The sequence below is a fragment of the Dermacentor albipictus genome, unplaced genomic scaffold (genome assembly GCF_038994185.2).
Source record: "Dermacentor albipictus isolate Rhodes 1998 colony unplaced genomic scaffold, USDA_Dalb.pri_finalv2 scaffold_34, whole genome shotgun sequence".
Taxonomy (NCBI): Eukaryota; Metazoa; Arthropoda; class Arachnida; order Ixodida; family Ixodidae; genus Dermacentor; species Dermacentor albipictus.
Window position 1 is genome coordinate 1,412,295 of NW_027225588.1, and position 14,427 is coordinate 1,426,721.

Genomic DNA, 14,427 nt, shown 5'->3' on the forward strand with positions numbered 1-14,427 from the left:
TGATATTGGCTACTTGGTGCAGATTCGTAACGATTCTGAAGTGCTTGTGCGCAAAGGTAATTAATGAAGGAGCGCGTATTACTAATCCCGGCTGTTACGATGTCTAGCTCATAGCATTCCTTTCTCTGTGCTCATAGTAACCAACGCTGCTAGCAACAGTGGTAGCCGTTACACACAACGGCGCCGATTTCTGCTATGGTCGTTGGTGTGTCTCGCAGTTTTGAACCCCCAGGACTCCACGGTAAGTGATTCTCAACAAACGCTGCACGTTCCATGTATGCACGTGTGTTCTCAGTGACCGGAGGCGCTGATATAATGAGAAGGCAGTGCAACAGCTGGCCGTCCCGAACCACTTCGCACGATCACCGTGTTTGTGCGAGTTCTGTCGCATTCGAGGCGAGTTGAGTGAGAGATACTAGAGCACTTAGAAATCATGATTTTATATGATGAGGAACACTGCCACACCTTTGAGGTCTTTGATTATTTGATGGCCGTCAGCGTTCGACATGCTCCCCAACGCGCGCGAGCCACGACCGGAGAAGTTACGTGTAGTGCGGGGCGAGCTAAGCGTGGCCGCCCAACCGCGGCCTTAAAATGTGTCTACTCGTTAAGGTTCACTGCGATGCGCGTGTGGGCGTCTTTGTATCTACAACGGTCAATTGAGTGAGAGCCGGCGGCGCTTGTTTGTGCGCGGTATCTGCTAGCTGCCGCGTAGTACGTGGCGCCAATCCCCTCGAACGTATGTGCGCACCAGGTCGCTTGCTGAGCGCTCACTATGTATCTTCTCTACGTTGGCTTCTCCTGTACGCTCCATGCGAGCGTCTGTCTGTTTGCGGCCGCGCCGCCTGATTGTGCAGGCAATGCGCGACTGCGGCGCGTAGCCGCGAGCCAGCACGCGTCGACTTCGGTCTGCGGGTGGCAAATATCGGCGGCGCGTTTGGGTTGCGTTAAAAGCGTGTGGGGCGCTTCCAACGGCACTGCGAGTCTACGCCACACGCGCTGCCGATTAGAGTAATAGGGATCATTGCGTTATGTCTTTAAAAAATTCTTTTGGTGGCCGCAGCTGTACTGCTTGGGTTGAGATTACCGGATACGCCGTTACTTTGACTCTCGGCGGCCGGAGCGGGTGAGTACCGGCGGTGCCAGCTCCTGTGCAGAAAACGCGTTGCGGTGGCCATCGGTTGCCATGACGGGACATATCAATTTACGCGATAGCGTTGTCGGCGTTAGGTCACACGGCCGCGTCGGTCGGTGTTCTTTGCCGAGGCCGCTACTGTGCATCCCGTGCAAATACTTTTATGGCATATCTGTCTAGTCGGTGCTTGTGCAGTGTTGTCATTCGACAGCTGGTTCTGTACGTGGACGCGTGGACTTGTTTAATGTTTATTGCTGCTACGTCATTGAGTACCAATATTCAGTTTTGATTGACAGATGACAAATTCAGACAAACAGGCGCGCTTTACGTCTCAGGATCATGTCGCACTTCACAGCGTCATCGTAACTTGCACGAGTATTAATAACAACCCAATTTCTGCTGTTGGTGAAAAAAGAAAGACAAGGAAACATGGCTGACCAAATAGCCCAAATCTGCGAGAAAAATGTGCTTTAGGTACGTCGTCTATTGTACAATTAAGATACTGCCTTGGTATTCAGTGTCAGTAGCACTCCTTAATTATGCATCCTATACAGGCTGAAATAATTTGTTTTAGAAGCCATTCATTTTTGGTTCTGACTTAGTTGATCAGTAAACATCTTAAGTGAATTGGTGCATGAGTTGGGTAAAGGCTTTAGTTTGTAAAGAGCAGAGCTTGTTCAGATTTAAAATTTTGGCAAGCTTAGTTTACCTGTAACGCAAGCTAAATAACATACAAGACGCAATGTAGCAGTGCAAGTAGCCCAGTATAAACTTGCGGCCAAGTGTTGCATGCTCTTTTCATCATCGCAATGTCTAATTCTTCTCCTGTGTTTCAGGACTGGAGCTGTTCCATTTCCAGCTGTGAGGATGAAGCAGCTTCAAAGGCGGACATCACATGCCCTCCTGCAGTTCCCCTTGTCGGCAACAAAAGGCTCGGTATGCTCTTGCCTAGAGCTTTTTCTTTTTCCAAATTTTTTTTCTCCCCCTGTGTCCTTTATGTGCAATGGCTAGTTTAGTGGCTTCACTTCCGCACACCATCCCCTGTGGGGTAGCACTGTGATGAATTCTCGTGGCAACAATTCGGCCGGCTTTATGTGTAGTCGGGGACTAAATGTGCTCAGTGACATACCTCCTACATGGATTCATGCATTGTCCTACGGCAGTTGTGTTGACCTAATATTTGTATCAATGAGACTTCTGTCCTCAGCCTGCTGGTCGATGAATGTAGGGACTCATGATAGTGACCACCTCACAACTGTCGATACCGGCTGTCAGAGTATGACATCTCCATTCGAAATAGAGGACATCATGGCATCTAACCTGCTGGACAAAACCAGAGAAGTTAGCCTACTGAGGCGCAGTTCACCGGTCGACACACAATACGAGTTGCTTCATGCAATCCTTTGCCGCGGAGCTGCGATACACAAGAACAAAGTCGCCGTTACATCTTTCGAAGGATCGCCAAGCTCATCGACATGGTCTTTGACATCTCGGCAAGATTGAGGGGCAGCGTTGGAGGACATTCCATGGATCCCCATACCCAAGGAAACCTCTATCCAAGATCTGGCGGGTCATACGAAGTCTCCAGGCAACTCCTCAACAAAGACACCCATTCCGGGCCATGGCTCTACATCAATGCCGGACCAAATTAGAGGTAGCAGAGGACTACTGTAAACTTACGGTGGACACGTCTAATGCAGTGGCTTCATATCTTGTCTCCATCGTGCCCCGGTCGGCTGAAGGTGACACGAAGTACCATTTACTATGCGAGATCTTGACACTGCAATTTGTTTGCCGATGCTCATCATCGCCAGGACCTGAGGGAATCATGTATGCTGCACTCTGCCATCTTGGCACAGAAGCACAATGTATCGTTTTATCATTTTATAATACCACGTTCGAGTCAGGAAATGTTCCAGATAGTTTGAAATGCATTCACATTGTAGTGTTGCTTAAACTGGGGAAGTGCCCTAATGAGCTTTCCTCCTGCAGATCGATCGCCTTAGCTAGCTGTGTCAGTAAAGTAACGGAAAGGAAAAAATGGTCTTGTCCAGGATGGAATGGTTCCTAGAGAGCAATAATTGTTTTCCTGATTATGTGGATGGGTTCAGGAGAGGCCGTTCTTACATGGATAGTGTTGTCGACTTGGTCGCCACTGTTGAATGGGAAAGAAGTTTCCGCTGGATAGTTGGAGCTGTTTACCTGACTTTAAGGGGGCATACGACAATGTACTCCATTATGCAATGCTTGATGCGCTGGAACGTTTAGACGTCAGTGGCCAGCTATATGCATGGATTTGTTGGGAGCTCATCTTGGCAGAGGAAAGGTATACATGTTTCGACAGATTGAGAATGGAGAGTCTAGTGGCTTTATTCAAAAGTAAAAACAGGTTTGCTGGGTGGCAGTGGTGGGGCCCCAGTCAGGCAGCTGCTCTTCGGTTTCAGGAAAGAGCAGGGGGCAATGGCCCCCATGGCGAGGTAAACTGGATTTCCGGAGAAACGGGCAATTACCCCCATGGCAAAGACAACGAAGTGGCAAATAGTCGCTACAGATTGTTAACCATCTCAGTAGCCGTACCATGTATATGTCAACAAGTGATCGCAACACCGGTCAGTACAATATCCATCGAGGTGTTCCACAAGAAGGAGTTCTCAGTTCAACCTGCTCTTCAATGTTACAATAATTGGCCTTGCATCTAAACTTCCTAACACGGTGAAGTTTAGCACATATGACGACGACATGTGCATATGGGCATGTGGAGCCACCTGTCCCCAAATGCGTGCTAGGCTTCAACGTGCAGTGACAATCGCACCTAAGTATCTGCGGTGTCAACACGTCCACCTCTCAACAGAAAAATGTTCCGTGATTGCATTAATGCAAAAGCGAATAACGAGATATCCCATAATCGTTAATGGAACAGTGATACCTGCAGTAAGACACCACAGATTCGTTGGCAAAGTCATAGACCGGGGAGTATCTCGATCAAAACACATGGCTGCACTGAAGTCAGAGCTGAGGAGTTTTGTTCACATCCTTTGCATCGTTCCAGGAACACGGTGAGGCCCCTCAGAGTCATTATTACTTCAATTGTGCCAAGCCATATTCGTAGGGCATATACATTACAGCATGCTGACACTTTCGAGCATGGGACTTAGCTGTGTGCGCACGCTGGAGAGCATTCAAGCGCAAGCATTGCAAGCAAGTGTTTGGGCTTCCCACGTTGCATGTCAACCAATGGAACCATAGCAGAAGCTTGTGCTTGTCCTATTGGTGTATACTTGCTCTGCGAGCCTGTTCGAATGTACCTTTGCTTGTTGACCCAACACAGGCACCATCCTCTGTCATCGCTGCTTGCCACACACCCAGGTTGCAGCTTTTCGAGGACTCTTATTGGGTCATCAGAATATTCTACAGTCAAGGTTTTCTCCCGCCTATATTACATAGCATCTCGACAAATTACAGAGCATCTCGACCATGTAAATAGAAGTGGCCACAATATCACCTTTCAGTGGATGCTTTCGCACTGTGGTGTGATAAGGAATGAACAGGCAGACACTGAAGCGAAAACTGCTTTAAATACAGTAGAACCCGGCTATATCGAACTTGCAAAAGAAAACGCCTATCAGTTCGATATAGGGAATAATTCGATATAAGCCTGCTAAAGAATTGCACATCAGAAAAGCAAATTCCATTTATAAAATCTTTTTATTGATGAAACTAGCTTAGTTTCGCGTGAGATTGTCATGTATTTTCTTCTGCTTGGGCAAATTCGCTGCCTGCGACGTACGCACTTCTCCACATTGTCTAAAGAGTCGGAGCAGCTGAGGCCGCAACCCTCCACATTCGCGCAGAAGCACCAGAATAGTGCGTGTGCGCCAATCACCTCGGAGGATGCGGGTGAAGGATTGTCATTGCTTTCCTCATTGTGGCCACTTTCACTTGTGCTCGGTACAATGTCGGCAATGTAGTCTTCATTATTGCGCTCTCCCGTGGTCGCGACACCATCATCTGTACTTGATAAACTCGTCGACCATTGACTCGTCAACGGTTTCTGGAAATTCTGACAGCTCACTCCAAACTTCGGCAACACCGGCCTTGGCTTCGTCGCACTCATCGGAAATGAGTCATCACCGGGCACGTCGAAGCCGGCACATCTGGAGCAATTTCAGATGAACCACTTGTGCACGACCGTGCGTCCGCGTCGGGTGCCACGGGCACCGGGTTGCGAGTTTGTCTGCTTGAGCCCTAATCTCCCCCTTATTCTTCACGATCGTGCTGAGACTGCTCCTCAAAATCTTGCACGCTACGGGCTCATCAGACTTCCCACCGTGCTCGACTCTATTTATGATTTCAAGCTTCACGGCGAAAAGCAAATTCTGCTGCTTAATCGCGGCAACACTGTGGAAGAAGGCCCACAAGGCGCAAACACTATGAACCAGAAAAGCAGCGAGACAACTCGCGCTTGTGCCATCTTGCACGACGAGGGCACAAGAGCCTCTGATTGGCTGTCTGAGCAAGCGCCGTGGGCGGGCCAAGATCATTTTTTGCGGGGGGGTGTCGACGGCTTGCCCAACGCAGCGCGGTCACCGTAGGGAGAGCGGTTGGATGGAGCCACGGCGGCGGGGAAAGCCGCCGCAGGAGGGAGAGCCACCTTCTGGGGGCACTTTTGCGCTGCTTGTCCTTTGATATATCGGGAGTCGCTGCTACTTTTGTTCGATGTATGCGTAATTTTTGCTATATATACTCATAGTAACTATACCGTGTTCAGACATTGTTCGATATAGTCGGGTTTGAGTCTAATGCTTCTCACGCATTCCTTTCTCACAAACAGACACAAGAAAGGCAGCAACTGGTCTCTTTCATTGCAAACGTTGATAAGAGGCTGCTATTAGATTAGTTTCTTTTAAGCGCTTGGCCTAATGTAAACAGCGCGGCCCTGATGAATGGGCTGATAATGAATTGCTGCTATAGCTTGTCTACAAGCCAATTGGCTGGACGCACAGCTTTAGAGATGTCACAACGTTGTGTACTTGTATATATGCACCCCTCCCCATATCATCATCATTCATCACTTCATCACCTCCCCGTCCCTTTTCCCCAGTGTAGAGTCGCAGGCCAGAGCAAGTCGCAGCTCAAGCTGACCTCTCCACCTTTCCGTAAACAAATTTATCTCTCTTTTCTCTCTGAGTGATTGCTGTGACACCTGTTCCATGGGACAAAAGATATGTAGGCATGGTTTTTCTAGAAAGAAAATTAAAATACTGAAGGAACCCACCATGGCATACTTCAAGGGTGGTATTCTGTAAGAGTCCACATAGTGGACGTGTCCATTTCGTCTGCTGTTGAAGTTTTGATTGGCTGGGCTGGTCTGCAGGTCTGGCAGGGCAGTGAGGTGGCACAGTCAATCAGCACTTCAGCAGCAGACAAAATGGACATGTCCACTAGGTGGACTCTTAAAGAATACCTCCCCAGGATGAAGTGTATGACGTAAATTGCTATGTGACAATAAAACAAGAAACCAAAACAGCAAAACTTGGTGCCATTGGAAGTGTGCAGGTCTGTGCCTCAGTATAACAATGAAAACCTATTGTAATCGTTAAGAAATATTCACTAGGTTGTTTGCTGTCACATTATTGTCATTCTTCCCTATCACATTATTGCAAAAATGGGCTTTCTTGCGAATAGTGTTGCGTGGTTGAAAGCACAGTTAAAATACACCATTTACCTTGCCGTTCCCATTCACCATTCACCACCATTTACCATTCACCGTTGCATCCATTGAAACATGGGGGTAATTGTTTAAAACTTCCTTTGCGGACCTTAAATTTACGTCCTTCTCAAGTTTGCCCAGCTTTTTGAAAACGGGCATCTATCAGGGTTTACAGGCAGGTGGAGCACATTCTGCCAGATTGTGGAGAAGCAGAAGAGGCCAGAGTGTAGTGTGTAGTGGTGTCCGGTAAACGCAAGTTTCTTGTGTGATGCATTGTGCTTAGTGCCAATTGCATTAGGTCATCATTTAGCAAAGTATTTATTTTCCAGGTATATATGTTTGATGTGCCTAAAGAACCACACTTTTTAATAGAGTTACTCGTTCCCTTAGTCCATTGCTCAGTGTTAGCCTTCCGAAACGTTCGCCTTCCGCGATAGTTTCGCCGGGACGATAGTCGCGTTCTATAAATCAAGCCACTGCTTACGCGTGATGTCGGCGTGCACTTCCAACATGCGCTGTCGAACACTTCACATCACACGAGAAAGCGCACCGTGCGAGCGCAGAGCGGCTCGGGTCTGTTGTTTTCGAGTGTAGTGGCCGCAGTACAGGTTCTGCGTGCTTGACTACGGCTGGTTACGGCCACTTTAGGCAAAATAAATTGAATAAGGAGGCCTGAGATGTTTTATTTTAAATGAAACAACGCATGTAAGACACCACCGAAAAGGCTCCTATAAACTACCACCTATCTTATCTCTACTACGCTCCACCGCCAACCGAATGCCAAAAGACGCCAAAACACATGTTCGTTTATTCCATATATATCACCCATCAACACAATCACATTAAAATGACGTAGGCCAGAACTACTAGCAGGGGCTGTTTACTTTCCGGTTTTGCTTACACTGTCCATCAGCATGCGCCGTTGGCGGAGATGTGGCCAAGGCGATAGTTTCGCGGAAGCCGAACATATCAGAATACGGTCCCAGCATAGTGCTTGGCCTTCAGCTGAACGTAGTATTGGCCCATTTGCATGCACATAAAGTAGTAATAAGACCAGTATGAAACGACAAGTGATTACACGATACAGCTTTGTAGTAAAAATTTTCACATGAGCAAATCGCTTGATTCAAGACCTAAGAAAGTAAGTAAAAATGTACGAATGTGCTTATATGACAAACAGCACCTATGTGGCAGGAATATCGCCTTTTACCACCATGTACCACAATGGTTCATTATTTAGCATCATAAAACTATTTGCCTCATTTACGTCCAACTGCTTTTAATTCGAAAATTTGCCTTGATTGAACTAGGAAGGCTTTTGGGAGTGTCTTGAGTCACTGCCAGGATTAGGTTTATAATTGTAGCCATGTGTGATCACAAAAATGTATTTTGGAACCAGGTGAGTTTGACTGTTATACAGTACGTTTAGTGTGCGTTTTAAAGCAAAAATTTATGTTTTCATTGTAAACATGTATAAAGTGCGTATGTGTACATCCTGAAATCATAGACTGTGCAATTTTATTTGGAAGTGTCATTGTATGAATACAGGTCTTTCTGTAAAGCATTGGCTAGAGTTTATTAGCAGTACATTAAGGTGTAGTGAAGCGAGGAGAAAAATATTGTTCAAAGAAAATGATTATAGTATACATTTAGAGTCTTAAGAGCACATTTGGATCACTTTACAGCATGTAGTAAAACAGGAATGGGAACTGAGGTGCTTGATTTTGTTTCACACAACCATATGGTACCACCAAATAATGAAGACAAGGAAAGAAAATAAGAAATCAACTTTGGTCTTACATGAGGGACATTTCGAAAGTAAGTTTAGTCTTTCCTTTTTTTTTTAAGAAAGGATAGTACACCAGTCGAAACAAACACTCGCAATAAAAATCCACGCCTGTTGCTGGTTCAACGACGGAAGGAGTGTCAGCGGAGGAGGAATGACACATGCGCAGAGTGCCTAAGAAGAGAGTAGCAGCAGACCGCCGGGCCCGAGGTTATTCGAGTACAAATCATGATGGCAGACAGACGTGTGTTGACAACGTGGTCGCCAATGGAAGTGCGCGCTCTTATATGGTATGAATGGGCATGTGGTACTAGTGCGTCTGTCATCTGTGAACAACCACAGATCGTGTATGGTGAAGAGGTCATGTCTCATCAAATGGTTGGTCACTGGTGTTGCATGCTCATTGAAGGAAGGCAGTGTGTGGAGAATGAAGATCAGATTCGTTGCCTCGGATGTGAAAGATTGGATCACCCAGCCTACAGCCCCGATCTTGCCCCAAAGGACCTTCACCTGTTGCCTGCATTGGAAGCCACACTCTCGGGACGTCACTTCCAAAACAATGCCGAGGTGGAGCAGGCTGTGCAACAATTCCTTGCATTGCAGGGCAACGAGTTTTACCAGAGGGGTTTCTCCAAACCGATTGCACGCTACGACAAATGTTTCAATATAGGTGGCGACTGTGTGGAAAAGTAGTGCCAGGCATATGGTTCATGATGCCGTGGTGTATTTTTTTTGGCAATAAAGTTCCCATGTGAAAATAAATGACAAAACTTACTTTTAGAACGTCCCTCATGTTTGAAATGTTGAAGTGCTTAGGAAAAGGGAAGTGAACCGAAGGACTGCTCTCTGCTGATGGGAGCTGTGGTCACATCTGTGCGATGTGTGCAATATTTTAGTAATTGAGTTACAGCAGCAGCTCTCCTCCTGTTCACCTTGCGGTGCATTTCTGTGTGTGCATTAAGTGTGGCACTGCAAGCGTTGGGCATTGCCACTCGTGGCCTTGGTGCAGGATGCCCCACATCCTTCTAACCTCATGCATTATGTAAACCTAAGGTCTCGTTTATTCATGTACCTCGCAAAAGCTTCACATGAAAGGACGTGCCACGTTCACCACAATTTCCACGAGAGCTGGCTAACAGTCCCATGGCCAGATGTTGGTTAACCTCGCTCAACTTTATGGAAAACTGTTTTGACAACAAATGTGGTAATCGTTGTGTATGCTAAAAGCTTCCCAGAATGAAATGTTTGATGCACATTTTACAATCCTTATTTTGTTTTTACTCAGGATGCCATTCTACCTGTGCTTCATGGTGTGACTGCCCACTTCAAGTATCTCGGCAGTGTCATTACACAGGTGCATACTTTTGTGATTTTGAGTACTGATACTTTTGTAGTTTATGTTTGGTGCAATTGCACAGGTGAGATCAAAAACAGATCAAAATATGGAGAGGACAGGCACTGGCCCCAAACTTTTATTACAAAGGAAAATCTTTTTTTTAGCACATGTCGTTGTAGCAATGCAAATAAGAGAGTGTGCACATCAAAACACCGGTGCCTAGCTAGCTACAACATTGTGCCATAGAAGAAAACAAAACATCATACCAAAACCTTTACTACACAAGGGACTGTATTAAAGTGGTACGAGAAAGACAATTTCTTAAGAGTGACAATTTACTTTGTGTGTTGGAGGCTTCAGCTATTTGTTGGATTACTCTGTCTCTTTGCTTGAACTCAACTGACGTGTCCTGCAAAAGCCATTCGCACCCGAATTTGGCACAATGTGCAGCAAAATTGGAACAAGCAGCCTTGTTTAATAAGATATTTCCAAAGCCTACTATTGAACAAGCGACCAGCATTGCCAATGTACTGCACAACATATGCAAGCAACGAGCTTTAAAATGGTGTGTTGCTATACACAGTGCTTGCACAGGACTGGGCCAATGGCTGTTTTTGCCTGACCAAAAATATTACATGCACACTGTATTGGGAAGCCGTTTTCTTTTTCTGTCAATGTAATAGTCTATAAACATAGGGGACATCCGCAAGCAACATATCGTCTGCCACACTTCATTTTTTCCAATCTTGCCATGATGGCTGTGAGCCATTTTCAAGCTGGCTGAAGAGACGGTGGTAGTCTACTAGCTCGCCTTGCAAAGGTATAACACTTTCATTTGTTAAGTGCTAACTTGCTTTGGCCATGGCCGAACGGACGCAGAGAAAGTCACGGAATTATTGACAAGGTTAGGAGGACAGCAAAAGAAGTTTATGAGTTGTTTTTTTTTTTTTAATGACCTCTGTCTGCTAAGACAAACCATCTAAGCTCCTAAGAAGCAACTCCGAATTTGGAAAACTGTGAGGTTGGGTGGATACTCAAACACCATCATTGCTTCAGCTAGCTGAAGTGCCTTTATGACATCAAGGCAGATGTGAGAGACATGAAAAAGTGAAGGTTGGTGGACAAAGGGCTGTTGGTAATTATGTAAGTCCAAGGGCTATGGCATTGAGTAAGAAGATGTCTTGCTGTTACAGTGTGAACGTAGCCTTAATCTTGAAGAACAAACTGACATCATCTGCCTAGTCCAACACAAGCACATGCACAGAAAAGGGATGCCTATGGTCCTCCAGGGCTACCACTGGAGAGATCGACTCTGCTATCGCTATGACATAGAAAGTGACATCACGTGACTCGAGTTCATTCCTTTGCTGCAGCTCACTGGCTGGGCAATTGCAGCCTTGATTGTAAGGTTGTAAATAATGTGTTTAATTCCCAAGGCAGCAATTTAGTTGCCTACTCTTACAGCATCCTTTACTCCTCAGTGCTGCAGTGCCAAACATATTTGAGCACGCCAGGTGCGAGTTCTCATGGATACCCCAAATTCAAGCTGCCGTATGATGTATGATTGATAAAGTCACTGAAAACAAAATAATATTGCCATGGGGTTGAGAGTAGCCAAAACGGATAGGAAATTGTATTTACAAAATATATACCGAGAGAGACGGCTGATGCTAGATGGCAGAACAACAACGCGAGCGTTACTTTGATCGTCGTCTTCACCGTCTTTCTGGTGCATTCTTCCAGGCTCGGCACGATGTGTGCTTCAGTGAGCGGGAATAGCATGTTACGTGGAACCCCCGCAAGCAAGAGCAACGTGTCGGCGCTTAAGGAGCAGTAGGATCGTGTCCGGCAACATATGGCTTAAGTCGGGGCATGTGCACGATATCAGTGGTGTACGCGGCAGGTGATCGACTGTCCAGTGCAGCGATCTCGTACGTGACAGCAGTGATCTGGCGTAGGACCTTGTAAGGCCCGAAGTAGTGGGAAAGAAGCTTTGACGACAAGCCAGTGTAGCGGCAAGCCGTCCAGAGGAGGACCAAAGAGCCAGGAGAGTAATTAATGACTCGGTGATGGCGATGGTAGCCGGCCTTCTGGGGCAGCTGGGAGGCATAAAGACAATCCCTTGCAATCTGGCGTGCCGTTGCAGCCCGAGAATCTGCATCGCGGGCGTAGTCTGTAACAGGGGGCACAGGTGATAATAAAAGAGCCTCGAAGGGCAATGTGGGATGGGCCAAATGCGATAAAAGGGGAAAAAGCAAGCGTCGTCCTGGCGTGACGAGTTGTAGGCAAATGTCACATAAGGCAAGGTGCTGCCCAATCACGGTGGTCTGAGGAAACGTACATGGAGAGCATTGTGGTCAGCGTGCGGTTGAGGCGCTCGGTAAGCCCATTGGTTTGCGGTTGGCAGGCAGTGGTTAGCTTGTGACGTATGGGACACGAACGAAGAATGTCGTCGACATCGACAGAAATGAGCGACCACAGTAAGTCAGTAGCTGTCGAGGAGCCATGTGGTGAAGAATAACATTGTAAAGGAGAAATTCCACAATGTCCGTGGCGCAGCTTGTCGGCAGTGCCCGCTTGATAGTGTATCGTGTCGCGTAGTTTGTAGCTACGGCAATCCACTTGTTCCCAGTCAGAGATGTTGGAAATGGCCCGATGAGATCAAGGCCGACGTGGTAGAACGGTACACCGGGAATGTCTATGGGCTGAAGAGGACTGGCTGGCGACAAGAATGGATGCTTGTGGCGCTGGCAGGACTCACAAGCAGCAATGTATCGATGCACAGAGCGGTGGAGGCCGGGCCTGAAGAACCGATGCCGAATGCGATCATATTTGCGAGTTGCTCCGAGATGTCCAGCGGTTGGGGCATCATGAAGCTGTTCGAGAACAGTGGAACGGAGTGTTTCGGGAAGAACCAGGAGAAGCTCTGGGCCATCAAAGCTGGTGTTGCTGTCACGAAGCACGAATAATTGTAGGGATGGGGCAGGGTGATGAGAGCGTAGACGGTGGATAATTGACCGCAAATAATAATCGCGGAGCTGTTTCGCTGCGTATGTCGGTTAAATCTGACATGCCGAAGACACAGACGTCCGAATCGTGCGCTGACAAGTCGGGAGGATCAACTGGATGACCGGATGGGCAGTCCACATCCTGATGCAGTCAGCCAGATTTGTAAGTGACGTCAAAGCTGTATTCTTGCAGTTTCAGTGCCCAGCGACCCAGTCATCCTGTCAGAGCTTTGAGTTAAGACAACCAGAAGAGCGCATGGTGGTCTGTGATGACCGAAAAAGTGCAGCCAAAAAGTATGGTCGAAACTTGCCGACAACCCAAACTAGTGCGAGGCACTTGCACTCAGTGATAGAAAATTTGCACTTTGAAGAGGAAAGTAGGCGACTGGCATAGGCGATGACACGGTCTCGTCCTTGTTGATGCTGGGCGAGAACAGTGCGAAGTTCAGTGGGGGCTGACGGGTCACAATGGGCCAAGATGGGTGGTGATGTAAGTAACGTCGCGAGCGTGTGAAACGCAATGGCCTGTTCAGGGTCCCAAGGAAATGACGTTTTCTTCTTCAAGAGTTGCGTGAGTGGACAAGCAACATTGGCGATGTTCTTGACAAAATGTGGAAAATAGGAGCACAAGCTGAGAAAGCTCCGTATGTCTTTAGTGCAACGTGGCATAGGGAAGTCTTTGACAACGCGAATTTTTTTTTTGGTTAGGTTGTACGGCTGCAGCACTCACAAGGTGGCCAAGCACAGTGATTTCGCGATGGCCAGAACGGCATTTGGCAGAGTTGAGCTGAAGGGCTGCTTGCCGGAAAACTTCAAGAGCTGCCGACAAGTGGCTAAGGTGGGTTTGAAATGTGTGTTGAAGACGATGACATCGTCAAGGTAAACGAGGCATGTTTACCATTTGTATCCATGAAGGAGGGAGTCCATTATCGTTTCACGTGTGGCTAGGGCATTATACAGTCCAAAGGGCATTACCTTAAACTGTAAAGACCATCGGGCGTAACAAATGCGGTCTTTTGATGGTCTTGATCATCGACGGAAATCTGCCAGTATCCTGACCTCAGGTCGTTAGAAGGGAAGTATGCAGAGCTGTGTAGACAGTCGGGAGCGTCATCGACCCACGCCAGAGGGTAGACGTCCTTGCACGTTACTTTGTTTAAGTGGCAGTTGTCTGTAGAAGCGCCAGCTGCCATCTTTCTTCTTGACTAGGTCACACGGTGACGCCCATAGACTGCATGACGGTTCAGTGACGTCCTTGGGGAGCATCTTGTCGACTTCACGCTGTATCACTTCTCGCTCCACATACGACATGCGATAAGGACGTCGTCTGATTGGGCTGACGTCCCCAGTATTAAGTTTATGAGTGACCACATATGTCTGTCCGAACGGACGGTGAATAAAGTCAAAGATGTCGCAGTAGGAGATCAATATGCACTGCATATTGGCTGTCTG

At 47.2% G+C, this 14,427-nt stretch overlaps 1 protein-coding gene across 1 annotated transcript in view; it reads left to right on the forward strand.

Annotated features, from left to right (window-relative positions):
• Positions 1-527: 527 nt before the first annotated feature.
• The window catches only part of LOC135921227 (uncharacterized), a 32,978-nt gene continuing 19,078 nt past the window's right edge, over positions 528-14,427 (forward strand). Inside the window, exons 1-3 of the mRNA XM_070529856.1 lie at positions 528-1,126; positions 1,972-2,071; positions 9,917-9,985. Of these exons, the coding sequence (XP_070385957.1) occupies positions 1,032-1,126; positions 1,972-2,071; positions 9,917-9,985 (264 nt within the window). The 5' untranslated portion in view covers positions 528-1,031. The remainder of the gene's footprint in view (positions 1,127-1,971; positions 2,072-9,916; positions 9,986-14,427) is intronic.